This window comes from Lampetra fluviatilis, chromosome 36, assembly GCF_964198595.1.
Source record: "Lampetra fluviatilis chromosome 36, kcLamFluv1.1, whole genome shotgun sequence".
In the NCBI taxonomy this organism is placed as follows: Eukaryota; Metazoa; Chordata; class Hyperoartia; order Petromyzontiformes; family Petromyzontidae; genus Lampetra; species Lampetra fluviatilis.
In genome coordinates, this window is record NC_136310.1 from 660,043 (window position 1) to 687,240 (window position 27,198).

The following is a 27,198-nucleotide window of genomic DNA, read 5'->3' on the forward strand; positions in this document are numbered from 1 at the left end:
TATTGATATGCTGAACCTTGTATTTCGGCGTGCTGAGGACCTTCCAGCAGTGGGATGAGCAAATGTTGCGTTCAACAAACAAGGAAAGCAACACTTCCCTGCTGCGTTCCTTGCCCTGATCCACTTTTTAATTCGTTCCCATCGTCTCTTTTGTCTGCGTTCTTACGACCTAACTCAATGAAACATCAACTCTTAATCCATGAGTCGGTGTCCCTGAGTAAGATGGCCGGTCGTGTGGCACGTGCGCGTGACGTCACGGCCCCGCCGGGCTGTACCAACTGCGCGGCCACGGCGGGGGGCGCCTGGGCAGCAGAGTGGGGGGGGTGGAGTGGGGGGGGCAGCAGAGTGGGTGGGGTGGAGTGTGGGGGGGGGGCGTCTCGTGGTCGCGGTGGAGCCCGGGAAGGAGAGCGGCGTGGTGGTGTTGGTGGGTGTTGGTGGTGGTGTTGGTGGGGGGGTGGAGGAGACCGCGACTCGAGCCGCGGACGAGGGCGAGGAGGAGGAGGCAGCAGCAGCAGCTGCGGCGCATGGCGGCGGTGGTGCGGGGTTTCGGCGGGCGGGCGGCAGCGTGAGCGAGAAGGAGCGAACAGCAGCAGCAGCAGCGGCCGGCGGCGGCGGCGATGGGCAACCGCGCGTCGTGCTGCGTGGCGGCGCCCGGCAGCCCGGGCCCGTCCCGCAACCACGCGGAGCCGCACCGCGCGGCGCGCGCAGACGACGAGCGCGACGGGGGCGCCGCCGTCCACCTCCAGCACATCAGCGACAGGGAGGCGCTCGACGGTACGGGGGCACGCGGGGGGGGGGGGCACGCGGGGGGGGGGGGGGCACGCGGGGGGGGGGGGGCACGCGGGGGGGGGGCACGCGGGGGGGGGGGCACGCGGGGGGGGGCACGCGGGGGGGGGGCACGCGGGGGGGGGGGCACGCGGGGGGGGGGGGCACGCGGGGGGGGGGGCACGCGGGGGGCATGGCGAGATCCACGGCTCGGGGTGAAGGCGGTGGGCACGAGGCCACAGCGGACGCGGTGCATGGGTTTCAGGGCAAGGGTTGGGGGGGGGGGCAACGGTGCACAGAGTGTGGGGGTGCACGCGGAGTGTGGACGTGGTGCGCGGCTTAGACGGAGGGGCATGGGAGGGGGACGTGCCCTGGGATGGGGAGTTTGTTCTCGGGGCACGAGGCCCAAAGAGAGGGCACGGGGCGGTGTGGACGTGAGATCGCGGCAATTTTACTCTTGGGGCGGCCCGAGGCGGCTGGGGGCATTGGGCTCGGGGCGCGTCCGTGGGAGCGCAGCACCGTGCAGGGGGCATGGCCACGGGCGGCCAGGCTCTTGGGGATGGGGACACGGCGCGGGTAAGGGGGCACGGGTGATGGGGGCACGGGTATTGGGGGCACGGGTAAGGGGGCACGGTTAATGGGGCGCGAGGTATACGCGGGCGAGAGCCCATTGAGACGCGGGCCTCTGCCTTGCGAGGGAGACCCGGGCAGGAAGCGGGGAGTCGAGGCCCCTTCCCCGGGCACTGGGCAGGGTCCCGAGGGGTCGGGGTCCAAGGGGGCGTCCAGAGGCCGCGCCCCGCCCCCTCGGGAGTCGAACGCCGCCGACGCCGCTTGGGGCGCGGGCTGCCACTGAGGTCCCGAGTCTTTGGGTCTCGGTGTTCAGTGTCTCAGTGTACCCGAGTATACCCGTGTCCTAGTGTCTCAGTGTCCCAGTGTCTCAATGTTCCTGTGTCTCAGTGTCTCCCTGTCCCAGTGTCCCAGTGTCTCAGTGTCTCCCTGTCCCAGTGTCTCAGTGTCCCAGTGTCTCCGTGTCCCAGTGTCGCAGTGTCCCTGTGTCCCAGTGTCCCAGTGTCTCAGTGTCTCAGTATCCCAGTGTCTCAGTGTCCCAGTGTCTCAGTGTCCCAGTGTCTCCGTGTCTCCGTGTCTCCGTGTCTCCGTGTCTCAGTGTCCCAGTGTCGCAGTGTCCCTGTGTCTCAGTGTCTCAGTATCCCAGTGTCTCAGTGTCCCAGTGTCTCAGTGTCCCAGTGTCCCAGTGTCTCCGTGTCTCCGTGTCTCAGTGTCCCAGTGTGTCAGTGTGTCAGTGTGTCAGTGTCTCAGTGTCCCAGTGTCACAGTGTCTCAGTGTGTCTCAATGTGTCTCAGTGTCTCAGTGTCTCGGTGTGTCTCAATGTCACAGTGTCCCTGTATCCGAGTGTCCCAGTGTCTCAGTGTCCCAGTGTCTCAGTGTCCCAGTGTCACAGTGTGTCCCAGTGTCACAGTGTGTCCCAGTGTCTCAGTGTCCCAGTGTCCCAGTGTCTCAGTGTCCCAGTGTCCCAGTGTCTCAGTATCCCAGTGTCTCAGTGTCCCAGTGTCCCAGTGTCTCAGTGTCCCAGTGTCTCAGTGTGTCTCAATGTGTCTCCGTGTCTCAGTGTCTCAGTGTCTCGGTGTGTCTCAGTGTCACAGTGTCCCTGTATCCGAGTGTCCCAGTGTCTCAGTGTCCCAGTGTCACAGTGTCTCAGTGTCCCAGTGTCACAGTGTGTCCCAGTGTCTCAGTGTCCCAGTGTCCCAGTGTCTCAGTATCCCAGTGTCTCAGTGTCCCAGTGTCCCAGTGTCTCCGTGTCTCCGTGTCTCAGTGTCCCAGTGTCCCTGTGTCCCAGTGTCTCAGTGTCTCAGTGTCCCAGTGTGTCAGTGTCCCAGTGTCTCAGTGTCTCAGTATCCCAGTATCCCAGTGTCTCAGTGTCACAGTGTCTCCGTGTCTCAGTGTCTCAGTGTCCCAGTGTCCCTGTGTCCCAGTGTCTCAGTGTCCCAGTGTCCCAGTGTCTCCGTGTCTCAGTGTCCCAGTGTCCCAGTGTCACAGTGTCTCAGTGTCTCAGTGTGTCTCAATGTGTCTCAGTGTCTCAGCGTTTCGGTGTGTCTCAGTGTCACAGTGTCCCTGTATCCGAGTGTCCCAGTGTCTCAGTGTCCCAGTGTCACAGTGTGTCCCAGTGTCTCAGTGTGTCTCAGTGTCTCGGTGTGTCTCAGTGTCACAGTGTCCCTGTATCCGAGTGTCCCAGTGTCTCAGTGTCCCAGTGTCACAGTGTGTCCCAGTGTCTAAGTGTCCCAGTGTCACAGTGTGTCCCAGTGTCTCAGTGTGTCTCAGTGTCTCGGTGTGTCTCAGTGTCACAGTGTCCCTGTATCCGAGTGTCCCAGTGTCTCAGTGTCCCAGTGTCTCCTTGTCTCAGTGTCTCAGTGTCCCAGTGTCTCCGTGTCTCAGTGTCTCAGTGTCCCAGTGTCTCAGTGTCCCAGTGTCTCCGTGTCTCAGTGTCTCAGTGTCCCAGTGTGTCAGTGTGTCAGTGTCTCAGTGTCCCAGTGTCACAGTGTCTCAGTGTCTCAGTGTGTCTCAATGTGTCTCCGTGTCTCAGTGTCTCAGTGTCTCGGTGTGTCTCAGTGTCACAGTGTCCCTGTATCCGAGTGTCCCAGTGTCTCAGTGTCCCAGTGTCACAGTGTCTCAGTGTCCCAGTGTCACAGTGTGTCCCAGTGTCTCAGTGTCCCAGTGTCCCAGTGTCTCAGTATCCCAGTGTCTCAGTGTCCCAGTGTCCCAGTGTCCCAGTGTCTCCGTGTCTCCGTGTCTCAGTGTCCCAGTGTCCCTGTGTCCCAGTGTCTCAGTGTCTCAGTATCCCAGTATCCCAGTGTCTCAGTGTCACAGTGTCTCCGTGTCTCAGTGTCTCAGTGTCCCAGTGTCCCTGTGTCCCAGTGTCTCAGTGTCCCAGTGTCCCAGTGTCTCCGTGTCTCAGTGTCCCAGTGTCCCAGTGTCACAGTGTCTCAGTGTCTCAGTGTGTCTCAATGTGTCTCAGTGTCTCAGCGTTTCGGTGTGTCTCAGTGTCACAGTGTCCCTGTATCCGAGTGTCCCAGTGTCTCAGTGTCCCAGTGTCACAGTGTGTCCCAGTGTCTCAGTGTGTCTCAGTGTCTCGGTGTGTCTCAGTGTCACAGTGTCCCTGTATCCGAGTGTCCCAGTGTCTCAGTGTCCCAGTGTCACAGTGTGTCCCAGTGTCTCAGTGTCCCAGTGTCACAGTGTGTCCCAGTGTCTCAGTGTGTCTCAGTGTCTCGGTGTGTCTCAGTGTCACAGTGTCCCTGTATCCGAGTGTCCCAGTGTCTCAGTGTCCCAGTGTCTCAGTGTCCCAGTGTCACAGTGTGTCCCAGTGTCACAGTGTGTCCCAGTGTCTCAGTGTCCCAGTGTCACAGTGTGTCCCAGTGTCTCAGTGTCCCAGTGTCACAGTGTCTTAGTGTCTCAGTGTCCCTGAGTAAGTCAGCCCCTGTGTGTCTTGAGTATCTGAATACCCGAGCCCCTGAACATCTGAGTTTCTGTGTCCCTGAGTCTCAAGGTTGCCTGAATATTGAAGTGCTGCCTGTGTCCCTCGGTGTCGTCTGTGTTCGTGTGTGTCCCTGAGTCCTGTGTCCCTGGGTGTCTGTGTCCCTGGGTGTTCGTGTGTGTCCCTGACTGCCTGTGTTTCCACTGCCTTGCAGGCCGTCGGTGCGTGCCGGTTTGTGTGGTTGTGACAATAAATAGTGGTGGCGTTGCGGTGTTTAGTTGGTTGACCTTCCCCCGCACCCCCGTTAGCACGGTTGGCTAGGTACAGTGTGAAAGAAGTTCAACGTACACACACTACATTCAGTGGGCGCTCTCTAACAACACCGGGGCGACCGTGAAGTGAGGATGCGCGTGTGGGCAGAGGTGCTGAGTGGCAGGAGGCGGTGGTTGTGGGTGGTCGTGTGGGAGTGTGTGTGAGTGTGTGTGAGTGTGTGTGTCACCGTGTGTGTGAGTGTGTGTCACCGTGTGTGTCACCTTGTGTGTTAGTGTGTGTCACTGTGTGTGAGTGTGTGTTAGTGTGGTTGTGTGTCACCGTGGATGTCACCTTGTGTATTAGTGTGTGTCACCGTGTGTTAGTGTGTGTGTCACCGTTTGTGAGTGTGTGTCACCGTGTGGGAGTATGTGTTAGTGTGTGTGTCACCTTGTGTGTGAGTGTGTGTCACCTTGTGTGTTAGTGTATGTCACCGTGTGTGAGTGTGTCACCGTGTGTGAGTGTGTCACTGCTTACAGGAAGTGTGTAGCTGCTGCTGCTCCGTCACCTCTGTGCATGCGGCATGGACTCAGGGGAGCGCGTGGCTTTGATGCCGGGGCTAGGGAGGGCGAGGGGGGGGCACTCTCTGCATCTCTTTATTTAACCCCCCCACACACAACTCATAAAGCACACACACAGCACACGAACACAGCACACACATGCAGCATATAAACACATGGCACACACACGGACCACATGTCATACACAGTACACGAACAGCACACACATGCAGCATTCACACACACAGTTCCCGCAGCACACACACAGCATGCACACAGCACACACACAGCTCGCACACAGGTCACACAGCACGCACACAGCACGCACACAGCACGCACACAGGTCACACAGCACGCACACAGCATGCACACACACAGCTCCCGCAGCACACACACAGCACACACACAGCACACACACAGCATGCACACAGCACACACACAGCATGCACACACACAGCACACACGCAGCTCGGACACAGGTCACACAGCACGCACACAGCACGCACACAGCACGCACACAGCACGCACACAGCACGCACACGCACAGCACCACCAGCTGCTCCTCTTCCCCCTCATCCCCCAGCATTTGTCCTCGTGTCTGATTCATGTGGTGTGGTGAGTGTGGGGTAAGTGCTGTGGTGATTGTGGGGTAAGTTCTGTGGGGAGTGCAGTTTGTCTATTGATGAGTGAGTAGTCTTGAGTCGTGAGGGTGTTATCATAGTGGTGAGTTTGGTGTTATGAGTAGTATATGGAGTGGTGAGTGTTGTGTGGTAAATAATATTAATTGGTGAGTGTGGTGTGGTAACTAGTATTGTGAGTGATGAGAGGAGTACATTGAGTGGTAATAAGGAGTAAGAGTGGTGAGTGGTGGGACTGGTGAGTGGGCTATTGCGTGCCGAGTGTTGCGTGGTGTTGGCAGGGTAATGTGCGGTGAGTGTGGCGCGTGTGGGGGTGAATGTGGCACGTCTGTGCGTGGTATTAATATCTCCGGCTGGCTGGGAGACTGGCAGCGCGGTGTTCCCCGAGGACTCGCGCCTCGGCGCGTGTGCCTGTGTGAGCGATGGCGCTGTGGTTAGCGCACTTCGCTACAAACCCAGAGACCCGAGTTCCATTCTCGCTCACGGCCAAACCCGGTGACGATTATCTGAACCGGCCATGGGCCTCCCCTAGGTCGGCTCAGTCTTAAAAGGGTACCTAGTACAGTGTGTAAACGTCGCCACTGGGGAGACGAAGGTGGCCGGGTGTGGTGCTGGCGACCCGCCGCCTCGTGTGCCGTGCCGGCCATCGTAGCGAGAGGGAGACGGGAGGACGTCTCGCGTCGCAACGACTCGCCGCGGCGATTTGATTAACGATTACGATCACGTGTTACTCGCTTCGATTTGTAAATGATCGACTGTCGCGCACGATTTGCGTCGTGACGCGAAGTTGCATCGCCGTCTGTACGGTGCGCAGGGCACGCGCGTACGTCGTGCGCTCGTCCGGGAGCCGGGCGGCAGCAGGTCCTGTCGTTGAAGTCTGATCTTCCTCTATCACAGCGAGGCTGCTGGGGGAAAGTGGAAACTTTATTCCCTCCCCCCGTCCCAAACGACCGAGAAAATCGGCTGGAATGCGCACCCAATCTCTTCTCGGAAGCTATGACCTCGGAAGCTTAGCAGGGTTAAGTCTGGATAGTGCTTTGATGGGTGACCACCTTGCACAGCAGGGTTTGGTAAAGGCTGCGGGTCTACGTGCCGGGCAGCATCTCGTAATGCAGCAAAACCCGTTGTTGTGTTGTAGTTCTATGCTCCCATGTCTGCTGCCACGTCTGTGCTCCCCAGCGGTGTGATCCAGCATGGTGAAGCATGGTCAAATAACCCGCACGACCCGTAAGCCGTGGGGGGGCTGTCACACGTAACACACGCGTGTTACGTGGACGCGTGTCACGCATGTTACGTGTACGAGGAAAACTCCGTGGGCGCCGACGCGTTCGCGGAACTCGTCTCCACAAGACGTCCTTCCCCCGGCGGGTTTCACGGACAAAGACGGACGGAGAGAGACGGTCGCGGACGCGGAGAGAGACGGCGAGGGACGTGGGGGGGCTGGGGGTCGGGGCCGGCCCCCGCTGGTGGTGTCGTGTTACCGGTGTGGGAGTGGAGTGGCCCGCGAGTGGCTCGCTCCGCTCGCGCCGCCCTTGTTCCCACGGCCGGCGCTGCGGAGCCGCGCGATAGCAGGCGGCACTGCCGTGAAGGGGGACACGCGTGCACCCGGGGACGCGTGCGCACGCGTGTGTAGGGAGCGGTAGTATCGTGGTTCGCGTGCCGCGTTACTACGAACTCACCGATTCACAGCAAACATCCGTGACGAGGATGTGAACCGGTTCTGGGCCGCCACTAGGTCACCTTAGCCTTAAACGAGTATCTGGTGCGGTGTGTAAACATGAGACAAAGGTCGGCCGGCCGTGGTATTTGACACCCGCCCCCTCCTGTACCGTAGCGGCCTTGGTAGATGCTACTCGCTAACAGCACTTTCCCCAAGTGTTAAATGGTACAATGGGGATCCTTTTCTATATGTGCACATGTGGGTGTCTCGTGTATTTTGATGGGCCCGTCTGTGTTCACGCGTTCACGTGCACTCGCTCGCTGCGCCGCACGGATCCCCGGGGGGCACCTGGAACCCCGCGATCAAACTCCGCAGCCAGGGTCCCGCGCGATGCAGCAGGCTCCGTGCACACCGCTCGTAGTACCGCGCGGCGAGGGTGGCGGTGATGAATACAGAACAGGTGAACGTGCCTTGTGTGTGTGTGTGTATGTACACCCCCTGAATCCTTAACCCCGTTATGCATAAAGGAGGTGAAGTGAGGAGAGAGACGCCCGTGGGAGTGAGAGTTGCCGGTGAAGTGCGACCTTTGACCCTATCTTTGCCGCCCCCTCTGCTCAAAGAAAAGCAGCACTCGTGCTGCTGCAGCTGCCATCGGACGAGAGTCGCTCGCCCGCCCGGTCGCTCAGTCTCGTGATCTTCCCCTGTTGCCTGTACGACCGATTCCCGGTTCTGCTACGTCGATGTTTTTATTAATCATACCCGGCTGCTGTCGGCGTCGTGTCATGAGATGAGTTGGATGCTCGTAGCGAGCAGCGTCAAGACTCGTGTCGGAGAACGGCCCTTTCGGAAGGAGACGTCACAGAACTACTTCTGAAGTCTTGACAAACGCCTCTTTATCCACACTGGGGGCCTTCTCTGTGTAGTAACGCTTACGACTCGTTGACACCGGAGTTGGAGGCACACTTGTTTATTTGAATACCAACTTTGTGACATACACAATTGAGGGGGTATCGGCCCCCTCACCCGTCTATCTGAGGACACACCTCTAGGCTAACCTTAGCCTGCCTCTGAGTCCTCCACTAATGGGCTAGGGGAGGCTATCTTGGCCCGACACTGGTCAGTCGGGCCCGGTACCCAGAGTCCAGACCAGCACTGGCTCTGGCTCTGGTACCACGCCACTGGCTCGAGCCTGCGCGGTCCTGATAAGGACGGTGTACCAGGGGGAGTCCAGGGCTCTATCTCAGACGTCTTCCTCCTCCTCTTCTTTAGCTAAACATCACTCCCGAGCCTCCCGATACATTCCCCTTTTATACACCCCCCTCCCTGAGGGGTGGGGCCCCGGGGGATCGTAACGTCCGAAGCGCGGACGTCGTAGAGGGCACCTGCCCGTGCACTGACGTAGCCCCGCCCACTGTGCTTGTTTACCATAGGCTGCCATGCATAACGGGCTCTCTGTAACAGCCCTACATCACTCCCCCCCACATAGCATGCAGCCGTCCCGGCTGCCAACATACAAAAATTTGACAATAAAGGTGCCTTCACCCCCTCACGTGTGCCTCACTATTTTTTGAACCATAACAGGAACCAGAACAAGACACAACAACAAGATGAGAAACAACCCGTCGCACCCCCCCGAATAAATACGAATTCCGTAAAAAAAACAGCTTATATACAACCAGCAGGGAACCCACCCCGCACACACAACAAACGGTGAACCCAACATATGTACATCCGAGGAGCGGGAAACACACCATCCACACAACACCCAATAAACACAACAGCTATGACCACATTTTCCGGCCTCACAACAGTTTGCGCATTTTAGCGCGCGTCCTTGCAGCGGGCCCCTCACACGGGGTAACCCCGCGTGGCGGACCATCAGGTGGCGACTGTCCGTCTTGAGGTGAGCATTCCTCTGACTCCGCGTGACCCTCGGCATCCGCAGGAGGGGTGATCGGGCGTGAGCCCGTCACTCCTGATGCTCCTGAAGGTGGCACAGCCGGCAAGGCATTAGGTGAGAGCGACGGAGACGGACCCAGCAAGTCGGCCGACCCCCCACATGTTTGGCCACGCGCGTGTGAAGTGGGGTTGTGTACCGCAGCGAAGGGTTTTAATCTGGAGGGGTGCACGAACCATCGCCGCTTCCCCCACTTGATGCGCACGCACTGCGGACGTAACACCTCCACCACTTCCACAGGGCCCCGCCACGGCCGCACCAGTTTAGAGGAGGTTGCCAGTGGCACCTGGGGGCAGTGCAACCATGCCTTGTCCCCCGGCTTCCACTGCAGCATGTGCGCTCGACTCAATCTGAGGCGCTCATTTGCCTTCTGACGGAGGTCAGAGTTTTGCATTGCAGCATCCCGTGCCTCGGTCAATTTGTCCAGATTAAATTTAACGTGGTCAGCCAGATTAGTTTTTCCCTGCGGCACAGGGATCCGCAACTGGGCACGAACAGGCGGGTCTGGTTCTCGGCCGTACATGAGGTAAAAGGGAGAAAACCCCGTAGCCGCATGGGGTGCCATCCGGTACGCCGCCAAGACCCCCTGAATTTGTAGGTCCCAATCCGTTTGCGAGTCCGAAACTTGTTGTGATAACATGGACGAGATGGTGCGATGCAAACGTTCGACCATCCCGTCAGTTTGTGGGTGATATGGGGAGGTCCGAATTTTCTTTGTGCCCAGGAGATCGCAGACTTGTCTGAGTAGTTTACCGGAAAAATTTCTGCCCTGGTCGGTCAGCAGCCTCTCCGGAGCACCTTTGTCCAGGACATAACCCTGAACAAAGGCCTCCACGATGGCTGCTGCCGACTGGTTGGCCAGAGGCCAGGCCATAGGCCAGCGTGTAAAATACTCGACACCCGTCAACAAATATCTATTCCCTCTGGGGGTGGCGGGGAATGGTCCCAAAATGTCCAGAGCGACCAGCTCGTTTATCCTGGACACTTTGATCGATTGCAAGGGCGGGTTAGACTCCCGTGCCGGCGGTTTGCGTTGTGCACATTGAGGGCACGATCCCAACAAATCCCCAACATCCCTCGTCATGCCAGGCCAGTAAAAATCAAGTTGCAGCAAGGCGAGAGTCTTTTGGGTCCCCAGGTGTAGGAGGCGCTCATGAGCGGCCCATACCACCCTACCCCGCAACCCAGTAGGGACAACCAGCCGATGTCGACGTGACTTCCCGTCCCAATGCATTAGCAGACCTTGGCACATTTCCCATGCGTCGGAAGCACCTCTTTTTCCCCCCGCCGCACCGCCAACGCGACGTCGCCACCCGAGGAGGGAGACATCCTCCATCTGGAGGCGCCCCCATTCAATGATGGGCAACCCCAACAGGGAATCTTTGCCCTGTTGTTCGATCGAATTAGGAACCATTGCCTCGTCGTCGTTGGCGGCCGCCAAGACAGGTACCGATGTGTCCCCTGGAGGCCTGCAACGTCCAGACCCCAGGAGGCATGCACACTCGGAGGTGGTTGGCAAGCGTGACAGAGCGTCCGCGTTGGTGTGGCGAACGCCCTTACGGTATGTGGTTTGGAAATCGTAATCCTGGAGGACCTCCAACCATCGGGACAATTGTCCCGATGGCTGTTGAACCCTCAGGGCGTACTGCAGTGCCGCATGATCTGTGCGGACGGTGAAATGCCGACCGTACAGATATGGGCGATACTGTTGGACGAAATGGACAATTGCCAACAGTTCCCTACGGGTGACACAATACCGTTGCTCCGCTGGAGACAACACCCGACTGCCGTACGCAACCACACGTTCCACGCCGTCAACCACCTGGGAGAGCACGCCCCCAATACCCGTGTTGCTCGCATCGGTGTCGAGCAAGAACGGTTTTGAAAAATCAGGGTAAATCAGGGGAGGAGCGTTTACCAAAGCGTCCCGAAGGGAGCAAAAAGCAGCTTCCTCCTCCTGACCCCAGCAGAACCGAACCCCTTTAGATGTCAAAGCATGTAGGGGTTTGGCGATAGTCGCAAAATTAGCGACGAAGCGTCTATAATACGACGCAAACCCAATAAAACTCCTAACCTCTCCCACTGAGGTGGGAGTCGGCCAGGAGCTAACACACTGCGTTTTGGCGGGATCGGTAGAAATACCTGAGCGCCCCACGATGTGCCCCAAATAACGCACCGACTCGCGTAACAAATGGCATTTTTGGGGCTTAAATTTCAAATTAGCAGCCCGCATCTTTAGGAAAACTGCCCGCAACCTCTGGAGATGTTCCTCAAAAGTTTTGCCAAAGACAATGACGTCATCCAAATAAATCAGGCACGATTCCCATTGCAATCCAGCCAAAACCAATTCCATCAACCGCTGGAAAGTTGCCGGCGCTGAGTGTAAGCCCATCGGCAACCGGTTGAATTGAAACAGGCCGTGCGGAGTACGGAAAGCAGTTTTAGGCTTTGAATCATCGTCCAGAGGAAGCTGCCAGAATCCCGAAAGTAAGTCCAATGTGGAGAAGAATCGCGCTCCCGCCAAGGCGTCAAGCGATTCGTCCATCCGTGGGAGCGGGTATGCGTCGGCAACCGTAATTTTATTAAGGCGCCGAAAGTCAACGCAAAACCGCAACGAACCGTCCTGCTTCTTAACCAGGACGATCGGCGCTCCCCAAGGGCTGTTGGAGGGAGAAATGATGTCGGCGGCTAGCATGTCATCAACAGCCGATTTGACATGGTCCTTTTCGGCGGGACTCAACCGAAAAGGATTCTGGCGTATTGGCGCGCTGTCACCCGTATCAATATGGTGACGCAGCAGATGAGTGCAGCCCAAATCGTATTTATCCCGACTGAAAACGTCGGAAAATTCCCTCAGTAGTGTCTTAAGACGTTGGCGCTCTAAATTTGACAGGTCCGTCGATCCCGCGCAAAGCGCCTCGAGCCACCCTTCATCGCTGTCCGAATGTGGTCGCGGTGCAGGGACAGCGCCGACATGACTCGCGACGGGTTCCTCACAGGGCACCGGCGTTGCGTGAGCAAGCACGGTCCCCTGTGGGACCACCACCGTCTGCGAGCCCACATTGAGGACCGCGATGAAGGGTTCTCCTTCCCCTCTCACTATGGTCTGGGCCGGGAGTAAATTAGGTCCACTGACCCCGGCCCTAGACGGTCCCAGCAGAACCCCTTGAGCCCCAATGCCCTTAGCGAAGGGCCGCCGAAGTTTCAAAGGAATTAACATTTGCGCCCCCGGAGGAACGCGCACCGTTCTATCTACGAACGCCGGCACCGTCGCGAACGCCGTCCGGCTCGTAGCGGGGGATGGCAGAAACGCCATGCGTCGGCCCGATGGGAGCTCAATGCATCCCTGGTCGATTAATATCCTAATCGGCATTTTGGCCAGGAAATCCGTCCCCAGCAGGCACGGAACCGCCAGCGAGGAGGAAACAAAAATCGGCCCAGATAATTTAATATCCCCGACACAAATCTGGGCTCGAATTTGTCCGATGATGCCAAGTGAACCCCCGTTAGCAGCAAAGAATGGTACATTAACAGGCATCAAAGGACGGCTCTGGGCAGGGAGAATGTTATAAATCAACTCCGAAATAATGGTCGCCGATGCCCCTGTATCGACCAGGATGCGCACCTCGACCCCATCGATGTGACCCACAACGGCCGACGACCCCGATGACGCGGCTACAACCCGATGGGCCAACACGGACCACTGGCTGGGTTCAATGTGAGTACCCAGAGCGGTGCGTGTTGGTGCCATGGTACGCGATATTTGCCCCCCCTTCGCTGCGGTGTTCGAGTGTGTGACGGGCGTGTGCGTGGGCCAAACATGAGGGGTGCCGCGACTCGCCGGATTATGATGGTGGAGCTTGTGACGAGGGCCGGCGTCCCGTTGAGGTGTCGTCCCGCGCTGCCGAGGAGAGCGGCACCCCGAGGCGACGTGGCCCCGGATGCCGCAGTTATAACAGCGTGGAAGCGCTGGTGGCGACGATGGACGTTGTAGACGGCTTGAACCGGCCCGGTCCTCCCGCGCTCCCGCTCCGTGCTGCCGTCGATGGTTGATGGCGCAAACCTCTTCCGCCGGGAGGGTGGCCGCAGCGACGGCGCGCCCGCTCGCCGCCTTGCTGGCCTTCCGTCGTTGAGAGGACAGGTTTGCGTGGAGGAGACGGGCCGCTTGGAGGGAGCACATTTCTGCATCGTCCTGTGCGACAATGACGATGTCTAAGTCGTCCGCCAGCAAAAGTATCTTTTCTGTCACCATGGCGTCGATCCCCTCGTCGTCCATTCGTGGAAAGGCTTCCTTTGCCAGCGCCAGGAGGCTTGTACGGTACGCCAGGGGCGACTCCTTCGTCCCCCGCTGGCGATCGTAAAAGAGTTGACGACAGTCCGATGGTGGCCCATACACAGCGGACAGCACTTGCATCGCCTTCCGCAGCGTGGAACGCCTCTCCTTCGTTGCCGATGTTAGTGTGGCGAGGGCGTCGCTGTCGAGGAGTGCTGGCAGTGCTCGGAGAGCCTCGGCGTCTGTCCACTGTGCCATCTCCTGGTGAGCGAGGAAGCGCCGCTGGAAGCCGCCCCAGTCGCCCTCCTCGCCCACAAATTCTTTGAGCGGCGGCAGTCGCTGATGTAAGGCAGCGGCTGCAGAGGACGATCGCGCTCCCTCGTCTCCCTCACTCGACTCAGCGTCGGCCCGAAGCAGCGATGGCATCGCCGGTCGCACCCATGGTGACGCGGCAGGCACTGTACTCCCGCCGTTGGACGCGATGCTTAGAGCGGCCACGCCCTCAACAGCAGCTGCGGCGATGGCGGGAGTTTCAAAATGTTGCTCCGTTGAAATGGCGGGAAGGCGCTGTGGTCGTTGGCTGCTGTCGCCTCGTGGCGGTCCCGCAGCCCCCAGCCGCGTGATGTTGTCGAGCATGGCGGCTGCGGCGTACAGCAGCTCGGCCAGCTTCGCGTGCGCCTGCCTCAGCCCCTCCGTCGACGGCTCCCCTTCCTCCAGCTGCTGTGGCGTGGATGCACCCAGCCCCGGCTGCTCGATGGCATCTTCAGCCATCTCGGGCCCTCCAACTGCAGCGGTGTCCTCCGCCCCTGGTACTCCGACTCGAGTCGTCCGGCGTGTATCCATGTTCGTACTTTGTTTCACTTCTGACGCCAGATGTAGTAACGCTTACGACTCGTTGACACCGGAGTTGGAGGCACACTTGTTTATTTGAATACCAACTTTGTGACATACACAATTGAGGGGGTATCGGCCCCCTCACCCGTCTATCTGAGGACACACCTCTAGGCTAACCTTAGCCTGCCTCTGAGTCCTCCACTAATGGGCTAGGGGAGGCTATCTTGGCCCGACACTGGTCAGTCGGGCCCGGTACCCAGAGTCCAGACCAGCACTGGCTCTGGCTCTGGTACCACGCCACTGGCTCGAGCCTGCGCGGTCCTGATAAGGACGGCGTACCAGGGGGAGTCCAGGGCTCTATCTCAGACGTCTTCCTCCTCCTCTTCTTTAGCTAAACATCACTCCCGAGCCTCCCGATACATTCCCCTTTTATACACCCCCCTCCCTGAGGGGTGGGGCCCCGGGGGATCGTAACGTCCGAAGCGCGGACGTCGTAGAGGGCACCTGCCCGTGCACTGACGTAGCCCCGCCCACTGTGCTTGTTTACCATAGGCTGCCATGCATAACGGGCTCTCTGTAACAGCCCTACATCTGTACACCATGGCAAGAGCGTTCATCACATGTCAAACCATCATGCTTCATTCTCAGAGCTGCAATGTGCCAAACAAGTGAACATTCTAATACAGTAATAATGTTTTTGTGCCATTAATAGTGATATGGCTGAGACTTGAAATCTGGTTTAGTCTCCGGGGTTTGCCGGGATTCGCACCCAAGCTCGTGAGCCGTGCTGGCTCGGTTGTCTTCACGCAGCGAGGGTCGCCTGAACCTTCTCTGGGCTTCACGTTGAACTCCAGTGAGAGGTCACTTCCCGCTGCTACACACGGCGATTGGTCTCATCATCTATGAGACTGCCTGCTCCCTGTGCCATCACACGTAGACTTACTCGTCGCCAGTTTAGGGGCAGGTCATGTTACTTTTCTTTAGTTGAGTTTGTGTAGAACCTGGAAAATATCTCGGAAAATCAAACGTACGTTCGGCAGGAGGAGCAAGGCGGCGGTGCCGAGAGGTCCTGGGTTTGAATTGAGGTTGAGGTTAGGATACGGATTTCATCAGCTGGACTGCCAGCGCTCATTGCTAAGCTTGGAGCACCTTAAGATTATCACGCAAAGTGTGGAAGGCTCGCTGCTAGGCCGGAGGTCGCGAGACAAACCCGGGAGCGAAGTGGTAACTGACTGAGATGACCGGCAGATGCACCGCCTGTGCTCCTCTGCCACACGAGCGGCGAGCGACGCGCGTGCGGAGACGCGTGACCGTGGCGTGTCTGCGAGAGGATGTGGCTCCGCACGGGGCCTATTCAGGGATTTACCTCCGAACCCGACGGCTGAGGCTCATGGCGCTCTAATTCCGTCGGCGATTACGGACCCGGCGGCAGCGGCGCCCACGCCGGGCGGTGGGCGTGCCGCCACACGCGCCCTCTCCCTGCCCACAGCCCCTTGCTGCCTGCGCAGGGGGGCAGCCGGGGGAGGGGCTAAAGGGGGCAGTAGCCACTCCCCTGCCCCCCCCCTCCTCCCAGAAATGTTGTGTTAAGATGGCCATTGTATGTCATAGCACTTTTTTGAGATCTATCAAGAATGTGAAATTGTAGATTATGTGCGTGTGGGGAGCAGTAGTGGAGTGGTGAGCACGCTGAACTACGAACCCCGGAGATCCGAGTTTAATTCCCGCTCATGACCAATAATGGTGGCGAATATCTGAACCAGTCATGGGCATCTCCTAGGTCGACTCAGCCTTAAAGTGAGTACCTGGTGCAGTGCGTAAACGTGGCCACTGGGGAGACTAAGGCGGCCAGGCATGGTGCTGGCCACCCACCCCCTCGTGTGCTTTGCTGGCCTTCATTGGCACTCACTAACAGCACTTGCCACAACATTCTACTAAAGGCTGTATGGTGGATGTTTGTCTTTGTGTGTGCATTCACAGAGGTGGGCGGGGAGTGTAACCCCTCGGACCACCCGCGTGCCAGCACCATCTTCCTCAGCAAGTCCCACCCAGACGGTAGAGACTGCCGCAGCGCGGGCACTGCCACCACTACCACACTGAACCCCAACAACATGCAGCCACCATGCAACCACTACGACAACTACACTATCACCACTACCACAACACTAAACCCCGACAACACACCAACACCATTAAACCAATTTGGGGTTTGTGCAGCGCGTGTGTGACGCGTTTGCCATGTGTGTAACATGTGTGCCGCGATCGTGTGTGTGTGTGTGTATAGTTTTGTGTGTGTGTACGTTGTGACTTGTCCGTAGGTGTTTGTAGATGCGTGTGTTTGTACACCATTGGCGTTCATGTGTGAATGGCGTGACGTGTGTGTTGTTGTGTGTAGTAGTGTGTGCGTATACGGCGTGATGTTGTGATGTGTTGGCGCTGTGCGTTGTTTATTGCAGTTCGCGACAAGAGGAAGAGCGTCCACATGAACCACGTGAGTGATGGTCCCAGGAGCGCCCGGCTCACACTCATTGTCCCTTACCTCACCGCTTGAGTGCTCAGCGCGACTCGGCATCACTTCGACAAGGGAGGCGTCGGGACACTTTGTGTGTCAATCACCGTTTTATCATCGTGTGTGCATGTAACGCGTGTGTGCGTGTCGCGTGTGTGCGTGTCACGTGTGTGCGTGTCACGTGTGTACATGTAACGCGTGTGCGTGTGTGCCATGCGCTGGGAACAGGTCTCTCCGTCGCAGCCTCTGAAGAAGTCGAGCTCCTGCTCCACGATTTTTCTGGACGACAGCACCGTGAGCCAGCCCAACCTCAAGTACACCATCAAGTGGTGAGCACCACACACTCACACCACATTCACCACACTCACCACACTCACCACACTAATACGACACTCGCCACACACAGCCTGTACACACCCCACACGCATCCCACAAACACCACACACACCACACTCACACCTCACACAGCCTGCAAACACCCCACACACACCACACACCACACTGACCACACACACCGCATTCATTCCCTGTGGTGTAGATTCACGTTTTTTCCCCACTGGTCTCTAATTCTTGCCGTGCTTGTTTTTGTCTTGTGCGTGCGAATCTGTGCACGCGTGACCCTGCGTATGTGTGCGTCCGTGTCTGTATGACCGTGCCCGCGTGTGCATGTCGATGTGCGTGCGTCTTTGTCTGACTGCGTGTCCACGTCTGTGCGTCTCCTGTCTGTGTGCATCCCTGTACCTCGGTGCCTGCGTGCGCGCGTGTGCGTACGCTTGCAGCGTGGCGTTGGCCGTTTACTACCACATCAAGAACAGGTGAGTGGCCGCGCCCTGCATCACTCTAGACACGTGTCGGGGCTGGGGACCGGTTGGAGCGCCCCCTCGTCTCCACACGGGCTCACGGTGGACCCAGGCAGCCGAAACCAAAGTCGGTGCTGCTCGAAGGGGCGGCTGCTCGACAGGAGGAGGGGAAGGGGGTGGAGCGGAGGAGGAGGAGGAGACTTGTCAGTAAAGCCCTCATGAGAAGAGTACAGCATCGGCCGTATCGTCGTGATCAGGCAGCCGAGCGCCGCCCGACCCCTGACTCCCGACCCTGGGGTCGTAACGGCAGATGTGTGTGGGAGCAGGGGGCGGTCTCGGGAAGCGGCTCCAGGGGGCGGGGGTGGGGCGAGGTTGGGGGAGGGGGCAGCCTCGTGGGGGGTTTGGATTGTCGCAGGCTGGATAGAGCCGGAGCTCGCGCTTCGTCTCGCGATGGGGGAGAGGGCGACTCTTCGTCTCGGGCGATCGTGGGGGGAATCTATCCGGGCCGTGACCTTAATTCCACAGCTCAAGATTGTGCGGGGCCTCGCCACTACGACGGGGCCGGCAAACGGCATGTATCCGTCAAGTCACCGGTTGTCCTGTAGTCGTGTGCACACGGTCAATGCCGACAGTCCCGGCGTGATCACGGCTCGGTGTCAGCTGTTGTGGGGTTGCTCGCCACAGGGAATTAAAATCCGCATTTGTCCCCCGGCAATGAAAAGTTCCCCCAACCCTGGACTCGAGTGAGCACTGGGGTTGTGGCCGCGTGAACGGCCGAGTTAGGGTCCAGAGCTGGAGTCCTCGAGTGGAAGCTGAAGTTTGGGTTTTGTCCAGAGCAGTGAAGGGGTTGGGGTTTGGGTCAGGGATAGGCAGGGGTGATGGCTGGAATGAATGGTCAGGGCTGGGTTTTGGGAGGTTTGCTGGGTTAGGGTCGTGGTCGGCGTTGGTGTTGGGTTCAGGACCCGGGTTCGGGTCGCGATGTCACCGCTACTTTGTTGTCCGCCGTGGGGCACCACTGAGCAGAGTCGAAGCGATTCAGCACTCGCTCAGATGCGGTGATTTCATACAATTCTAGGTCATGATTCGGTTCACAAAATGATTTATTTTCTCCAGCAGTGGTTGCGGCATCTAGCGGCCACAGGGTTTCCCTGAACCAATCGCGAGCAACGTAAATGAATGTCGGATGATGGATTCTCACACGTGCGATCTGCTCGCGTGTCTTGCGGGCGTAAGCGAGTTCTGGCGCTCACCGACCTCTGACCTCTTTCCCCAGGGACCCTGATGTGCGGCTCATGGAGATCTTCGATGAAAAACTTCATCCTCTCTCCGTAAGGGAGGGCTGGGAGGGGGGGGGTGATGACGGCGGTGGCGGTGGTGGCGGTGTGACATTTGTGATGGTGCAATCATTTTGTGGTGTGGTGTTGATGTTGATGATAATGGTGTTACGATAATTGTGATGGCGATGTGTTGCTGTGACGGTGGGATGCTGTCGTGTGACGTAGCATGCGTGTCGTGTGCCTGCTGTGCGCTACGCCGTCGTGCGACGGAGCAGAAGAGCGAGACGCCGGCTGATTACGAGAAGCACGAGCCGGACCACAAGCAGATCTACCGCTTCGTGCGCACGCTGTTCAACGCCGCGCAGCTCACCGCCGAGTGCGCCATCGTTACCCTCGTAAGGCCACGCAGCACTCGCCATGGGGCTGCGAGTCACCGCCGGGGTCAGGTGTCGCGACCGAACGCAACTCATCGCTCGCGTTCCTTGATCCTGTACGTCCCCCACGCCAGGTGTATCTGGAGCGGCTGCTGACGTACGCGGAGGTGTCCGTGTGTCCGGGCGGGTGGAAGCGCATGCTGCTGGGAGCCATCCTGCTGGCGTCGAAGGTGTGGGACGACCAGGCCGTGTGGAACGTCGACTACTGCCAGATCCTGCGCGACATCACAGTGGACGACATGTGAGCAGAGACCAAGCTCCCCCGTGCAGCCTTGTATAGGCTGCTGGGGCAAGTGCTGTTAGCGAGCGCCTGTGACGGGCGGTGGGGCGAGTCTGTCCGCAGAGATGTGGCCACTGTTGAATTCCTCTCGCAGTGGTGCTCAGTTCGTCGACCCCGGGGGGGGAATGGGTTGCGTCGACTCATCGAGATGTGGAATGCGAGCCTTGAAGTGGCGTGTCCGGATACATCCCTTGCATACGATCGCGTGACGCTCAAAGTTCCAGAAGGATGGACGGGTTCACGAAACCACTCGCCGTACCGGCGTCTCCTTGCCACCTCGTAGCTCCGCGGGGCTGGGATTTTCACCCGGCGAGACACTCGCCTGACCGCCAGGCTCCATTCCGCTCCTGCGCCCAGACGTCGGGGAGTTTTACAAACAAATCTCCTTGTGACTCGCCAACCCTTGCTTCGTAAGCGCTGCACGGCTGGCGCGGCGCCACTCGCGGGTGTGGAGTTTGGGTTCCGTGTTTGACTCGGCCCCCGGCACCCCCCACCCACCTATTCCCCAGGAACGAGCTGGAGAGACAGTTCCTGGAGATGCTGCAGTTCAACATCAACGTGCCGTCCAGCGTCTACGCCAAGTACTACTTCGACCTGCGGTCGCTCGCCAACGACAACAACCTCAACTTCCCCCTGGAGCCGCTCAGCAAGGAGCGCGCGCAGAAGCTTGAGGTCTCCGTCCCTCACACAGATACGCACGCACAGACACGCACGGACAAGCACGAACGCACAGGCACGCACAGACACGCACGGACAAGCACGAACGCACAGGCACGCACAGACACGCACGGACAAGCACGAACGCACAGGCACGCACAGACACGCACGGACAAGCACGAACGCACAGGCACGCACAGACACGCACGGACAAGCACGAACGCACAGGCACGCACAGACACGCACGGACAAGCATGAACACACAGGCACGCATAGACGCGCACGCTCAGACATGCACAGATTCGCACGTACATGCACGCCCAGATGCGCTTGCAGACATACAGACACAGATACAGATAGACATGCAGACGGATATGCACAGACATGCAGACACACGCAGGCTCATACACATACAGATACTCTCGAATACACACAGACATGCAAATACACACAGGTACACACACATGCAGACACTTCACACAGACACGCACACATGTGTATATGCAGACACCACCAACAGCAGCCGCCATTTGACACTAAGTGATAGTGACGTCACCACAGCGATTGTGCCAGGCTAAATGCACTTTGAGGCCACATCAACTGCCAAGGCTTGCTGGCAGGAGATCACAGTACAGAGCCAATAGCATAATTCACGAGCCTCCTTCACAGAGGCCGATCTTGATACCGCTGGTATCATTGCCAAGCCCATTCAGCACCACGTCTTCCCATACGACATTGGCCAATCTCTTCCCTCGCCCCTACCATGCCTATTTAGCCCCCTCTCTGTGGCCAAACAGAACCTGCTTGGGCATGCGGTGGCTGGGCATGTGGGCTACATGACCCAGGTAGCGTAGGAGAAACCTACTGTTGGGACTACTGCCAGCTCTTTCAAAAATCTTGTGAGATCACAAAATCCAGTCTGGTTCAATCAAAGATGGATCATAGACAGGCCAGCCTGAATGTTTCGAACTGGCACAGATGTTGATTTAAAGAGGTCCACGTTTCGCAAGCATAGAGAAGACCCAGAGCTCATATAAAACAATAGGTTCGGTAGCTTTCACACAGCGTTATACAGCCAATTAAAAAATAATGCTGCTCGACTTATTTGGAGCGAAACCTCTGCTGCCAAAGTGGAGCTGGTAAAAAGCACACTGCCCAGGAACAGAAACTGCACTCTTCACAACTGTCCCATAACTCATGGGGAGTTAAGGGAGAGGAATATTTGAAGGCATAAAATACCGAGACACATACACACATACTTGAACACACAAACAGATAGACACAGCACGCACCGGCTAGTCACGCTGACTGGCCATTGAGCCGTATGAGCTGCCTGGGTGGAGAGGAGGGGGTGGCATCTGGTGTGTGTGGGGCTGTGCTGCGTGTCTGGCTGACTGCCCGCGGTGACGTGTGTGGGTCTAGGCCATCTCTCGGCTCTGCGAGGACAAGTACAAGGACCTGAACAAGACGACGATGCGACGCTCAATCAGCGCGGACAACCTGGTGGGCCTGCGGAGAACCCACGCAGTGCTGTCTTAACCCCATCAACACCATCACGGCCATCACCTCCACCACAGTGATGTCCTATCCCCATCAACACCATCACGGCCATCACCTCCACCACAGTGATGTCCTATCCCCATCAACACCATCACGGCCATCACCTCCACCACAGTGAAGTCCTATCCCCATCAACACCATCACGGCCATCACCTCCACCACAGTGATGTCCTATCCCCATCAACACCATCACGGCCATCACCTCCACCACAGTGATGTCCTATCCCCATCAACACCATCACGGCCATCACCTCCACCACAGTGATGTCCTATCCCCATCAACACCATCACGGCCATCACCTCCACCACAGTGATGTCCTATCCCCATCAACACCATCACGGCCATCACCTCCACCACAGTGATGTCCTATCCCCATCAACACCATCACGGCCATCACCTCCACCACAGTGATGTCCTATCCCCATCAACACCATCACGGCCATCACCTCCACCACAGTGATGTCCTATCCCCATCAACACCATCACGGCCATCACCTCCACCACAGTGATGTCCTATCCCCATCAATACCATCACGGCCATCGCTAACTCCATCATCAGCACCTCCACTCCCCTGCTGTTCTAACCCCACCATCACACACCCATCATCGTCATCATCACCGCCATAAAAACTGTGCTTCCCTTGACCCATCACTCACATCATCATCATCTCCATCACTTCCACTCCATTGTAATCCCTAAGACCACTATAATCACAATCACTATTGTCATCAACACTATTACCACCGCCACTACTCCCTGCTTCTCTACATGTGCCACCACATCTCAGGCAGATGGACGGGGTTGGGAGGATGAGGTTTCTGCGGTCATGGGTCAGACTTAATAGTGGATAAAACTAGGTGTGATGGGTAATGTACAGGAATGCCAGCTGACTGGAATTTAGGGCAAGAGGTATTAAGTATGGTCGGAAAGGACTGGGGGATTAGTGACTTCATTGTTTCGTGATAGACTAGAATATGGAAATGGGTCGTGATGGACTGGGATAGAGGGATGCAGGCTGGGTATGATGCGATGGTATTGCCGTGGAGAGACTGGGTCCATCCCAGCTACGCAGCCCACCCGGAGCTCTCGTTGCGTGGAGCGACTCTCCGTGAAGGTGCCACCTCCTCTTGCTCGTGTGACGTTAACTCTGAAAACGTTGCTCCTTCGTGGGCCGAGATTCGTGGACTTTGGATGAACCTGACCCCAGAGGGAGAACCCCCCCCACCTTGGGAGGAACCGGGGGGGGGGGTGGGGCCTGTACCGCTCGGGGACCTCCGGGGAGTGCGGCGATGGATTCCACTTGTCGTGCACCACACGCGGCTCTGAAGTTTAATTCTGCCGTGGGAGGGGGGGGGGCGTGGAGGTGCGGGGGATTCAAGTGGTTGTGGTCGTGAAGATTGAGCTCCGGGCTCTTTGAAACTCGAGCGGAGCGTGGCACAAGCGGCAGTTACCGATGGACGTAGCCAGCGGCACCAACCCCGAACCCTGGCCACGACCGTGGCTCCGCGTGCACAGCCCCAGCGTGGCGCTGTCATGCGGGGGGGGGGGGGCAAGCTGGACCACCCTGGAGCATGCCGCTCGGCCGCGCTACGTCTCCCCGCCGCCTCCGAGACATTTCAGCCCGTTGGTCTGGCCCCCCATTGGCCGGGGGGCGCCTCCATTACTTTATTTTCTTATCGATGTTATTTTTGTTTTGTTATGGAAGTGATTTAAGTTACATTTGTAGGTTGATTTTAATTTTTTTTAAATGCAGTATTAGTAATTTCAGGTCCAATGTTTAGCGATGAGACCCGCGTGGATCCGAAAGGGGGGCAGTGGGAGCTGATGAATTGCACATCGGGGGCTGGAGGGGATCGGGGGGGGTGAGGGGGGGCGGAAATGTCGCCGCCCACCCCCCGCCCCCCACCCCACGGCCCCGACGCCACTTGAACTCCACGTGCCCGCCGTGGATCCGACCCCGCGGCCCCTGCGCGTGACCGTGCCGCCTGCGAGTGCCGCTCCCCATTCCGCCGCAGCAGCAGCAGCAGCAGCCGCTTGCTCTGAATCTGCGGTCTCCCCTGCGAAGCGGGCAGGGGCCCAGCGAGCTTCGCCTCCACTTTCTCGTGGGGTGCGTCGAGTCCACTGTTAATTTAGGGCCATAACGTTTTACAATTTACTTTGCGCGCAGTTTTTTTTCCTCCAAATTTACGATTCTGGCGATGACAGCACACAAGTATCCTCTTACAATGACATCACAGGGTCTTTTAGAGTCCAATTTTACAGCAGACGACGATGCACTTTGGTAATTCCCGTGTAAGTTGCCGGGCAGCTGTATTGGGATTTGAACTGTGACCCACGTGCCGGCTTGCCAGCTGTCCGCTCGCATTTGCCCGGCGCAGCGAGTGTTGCCAGCCGAATAAATAACCTGTCAGCCGAGGAGAAAGCCCGCCGGCCAGAACGCGCATGTGAGTTTACATGCGCATGCCAAGACAGTCGGTATTCAGGGCGCACTGCATCATGGATATTACCCACAATGCCACCCTCCATCACAGAGCAAGCACACGCAGCATCCTGGCCGTCGCACCGGCTTCCATGAGCACTTGCGGGCCTCGTTCAGCCGAGCGGTGCTAATTGGACATGACGGACAACTCTGTCGGATTAACCCCGAATTGTGTTCATCGTTGCATCGTAGCTCAAATGTCCGGTAGGAATGGTGCCTCTACGGGCGTGAGTGCAGGCGCGACTGATGGTGCTACCTGCAGGCGTGGTCGTGGCAGTGCCGCAGCGAGGGGTCCGCCGTGAGAGTGGAATCCGTGTTGGGTACCGCTGTTGGGTGCCCTCTCTGATGAGGCCCTCTCTGATGAGGCCCGCGGGACAGCTGCGCGCTGCTCCCACGGTGCAGCCGGGGATGTCCTTCATCTTGGCGGTGGCGGCGGTAGCGGCGACGTGTCCCGTGAACAAAGTGTGGCGAGGGTCGTCAGTTTCATTGTTTGAAGTTTGCGTGCGCGAGTTGTGCCGAGTCGTCCGAAAGTAAAACAATTGACTGTGGTGGGGTGAGGCAATGCGAGCCTTGGTAGGGGGGGGGCATCATCACCCTTCACACGGCACAACACCTCACCTCCTGTACCCAGGGTGGTGGTGGTGACGACGATGAGGGTGACGACGATGAGGGTGACGATGATGAGGGTGACGATGATGAGGGTGACGATGATGAGGGTGACGAGGGTGAGGGTGACGAGGGTGAGGGTGAGTGACACTACTGCGCAGACCCTGAGTGGCTGGCGAGGGAGCGTGTTTTGTAACGTGAACTGTGCTAATGAATTTCAAGCCCAAATAATTGAGCTGTGACTGGCTAAATTGGCGCAAAACATATATATGCGGTATATATAAGAAAAGGTATATACAAATATATATTTTTATAACGATGTGTTTTTAAATGGCGGAAAGTCCGAAGTGACACGTGCGCTTTTGAAAATCATAAGTGACGGTGAGTTGTAAATTTTCTCCTCGTGCTTCATCAAAACTTGATCGGGCTGAGTGGATTTGCAAACGTGGTATAATATCAGCTGAATGTACAAGTCAGTTTCCATTTTTGAAAGAAAAAATCGCATAAATAAAACATTTGTTGGCCAAGGAATCGGAGATCCCAGAAATATTTTCTACCAACGAGGCAAGCGGTTTCTAGAGCTTTCTACCTCCTTCAAGTTTGTCGTCTTAATGTAAATAACTTTTTACTGGGAGGAGCAAATAAACGCCAACTTTCAAAGCCCCGTCTCGCCGTGCGTTGTTGCACCGCCGCTGCTGCTGCGCTGTCGTCTCTACCAGTCGGAGTCCGACTGCACGTCGAGGTTATCCAGTCCATCGCCCCTCTGCGGAGCAACACGAGACGAAGTCTGCTGCAGAACTGCCGGAGACTCGAGGATGGATCCCGAACATCTGCCAGTAACTTGGCTCCAAGTTGTTCGGGCCGTAGACCTCGTTGAAATGGCAACAGCATCACTCTGGGCCACGGATCGTAGCGTCGATTGGCATCCGTTGCGTACGATCCGGACTGGGAATCGAGTTCTGATGGAGAGGATTGATGCGGACGCTTGTAGAGGAGTGAGCGTAGAGTGTAAACAATCCGATGTGCGATAGGAAGCCACTAACCCATTTTACACTGAGGTCGTGATCACAACTATCCGGCGTGCCGCGGCATTCCACACCGATTGGAATGAATGCAGATGGACAGCGCCTGGTGCAGCTGAACATGCTGCTGCTGAACACGCTGCGCTGCTGTTGCTGGTGCAGCTGAACACGCTGCTGTTGCTGGTGCAGCTGAACACGCTGCTGCTGAACACGCCACTGCTGTTGCTGCTGAATACGCCGCTGCTGCTGCTGCAGCTGAACACGCCGCTGCTGCTGCTGCTGAACACGCTGCTGCTGCTGAACACGCTGCTGCAGCTGCTGCTGTAGCTGAACACGCCGCTGCTGATGTTGCTGAACATGCTGCTCTGCTGATGCTGCTGCAGAACACGCTGCTGCTGCTGCAGCTAAAGTCTATGTCACTGATGACGAATGCCTGGGTAATCAGCCACAATGTACAGCATGGTTCTCTGTAGAGCTAGACTGCTCCACACCTTTCTATGAATGTTATAACATTCGTGCGATGTTGGAATTCTTAAATCGTTTAACCTACGGACCAATTTTCTCTACTTCAACGTTTTGGCCCTAGCATTGCTAATCAGCTCTAACACATACAAGAGCCTCGTGGTGATGCGAGCCGTTTTAAAATGGTACAATGGAAGGCATGTTGTTGGAGAGTGCCGCTCGTGGCCGCAGGGGGAGGAGGCGGCTGTTGAATCTCAATTAGTTGCCGACTAAAACAAAACAATCAGCCGAGAGCTCATTCGGAGCAAAGATGCCTTAGGGGCCAGTGACACATGTTCCACACATGTCGGAAATTTAGACTTGTGTGGGACTGCTTTATAAAGAACCGCAGACGACGCTCCTAATTTTAAAGCGTAGAAATTAGCGTGCGCTGACTTGGCAGATTGTCGGCAATTACAAAACTAAACATAAGTAAACAGACAGGGGTCTGTTAGTCCCTTCAGCCAATGGGAGTTTTGGAGCAATGTTTTCCATAAAGCAGTTCCGAGGGAAATTTCTGGGGCAGATTCAACATTTTGTGTCTCATCAGCAATGTGTGGATCCTTGGACATCTGTGACAAAGAGCTGCGTAGCTCATCGGATTCCTCCAGAATAAATCAATATTCTGAAAGAAATGCAGTCGGATCACGA

General features: G+C 57.5%; 1 protein-coding gene across 1 annotated transcript; it reads left to right on the top strand.

Annotated features, from left to right (window-relative positions):
• The first annotated feature begins 390 nt into the window (after window positions 1-390).
• Window positions 391-25,696, top strand: LOC144944993 (cyclin-Y-like protein 1-B). The gene is made up of 10 exons (XM_078873126.1): window positions 391-774; window positions 16,401-16,475; window positions 16,877-16,911; window positions 17,158-17,258; window positions 17,709-17,744; window positions 19,003-19,057; window positions 19,282-19,401; window positions 19,515-19,681; window positions 20,230-20,392; window positions 21,800-25,696. Exons 1-10 carry the CDS (start codon window positions 618-620, stop codon window positions 21,914-21,916), a joined length of 1,026 nt encoding a protein of 341 aa, XP_078729252.1. The 5' UTR covers window positions 391-617; the 3' UTR covers window positions 21,917-25,696.
• The last annotated feature ends 1,502 nt before the right edge of the window (window positions 25,697-27,198 follow it).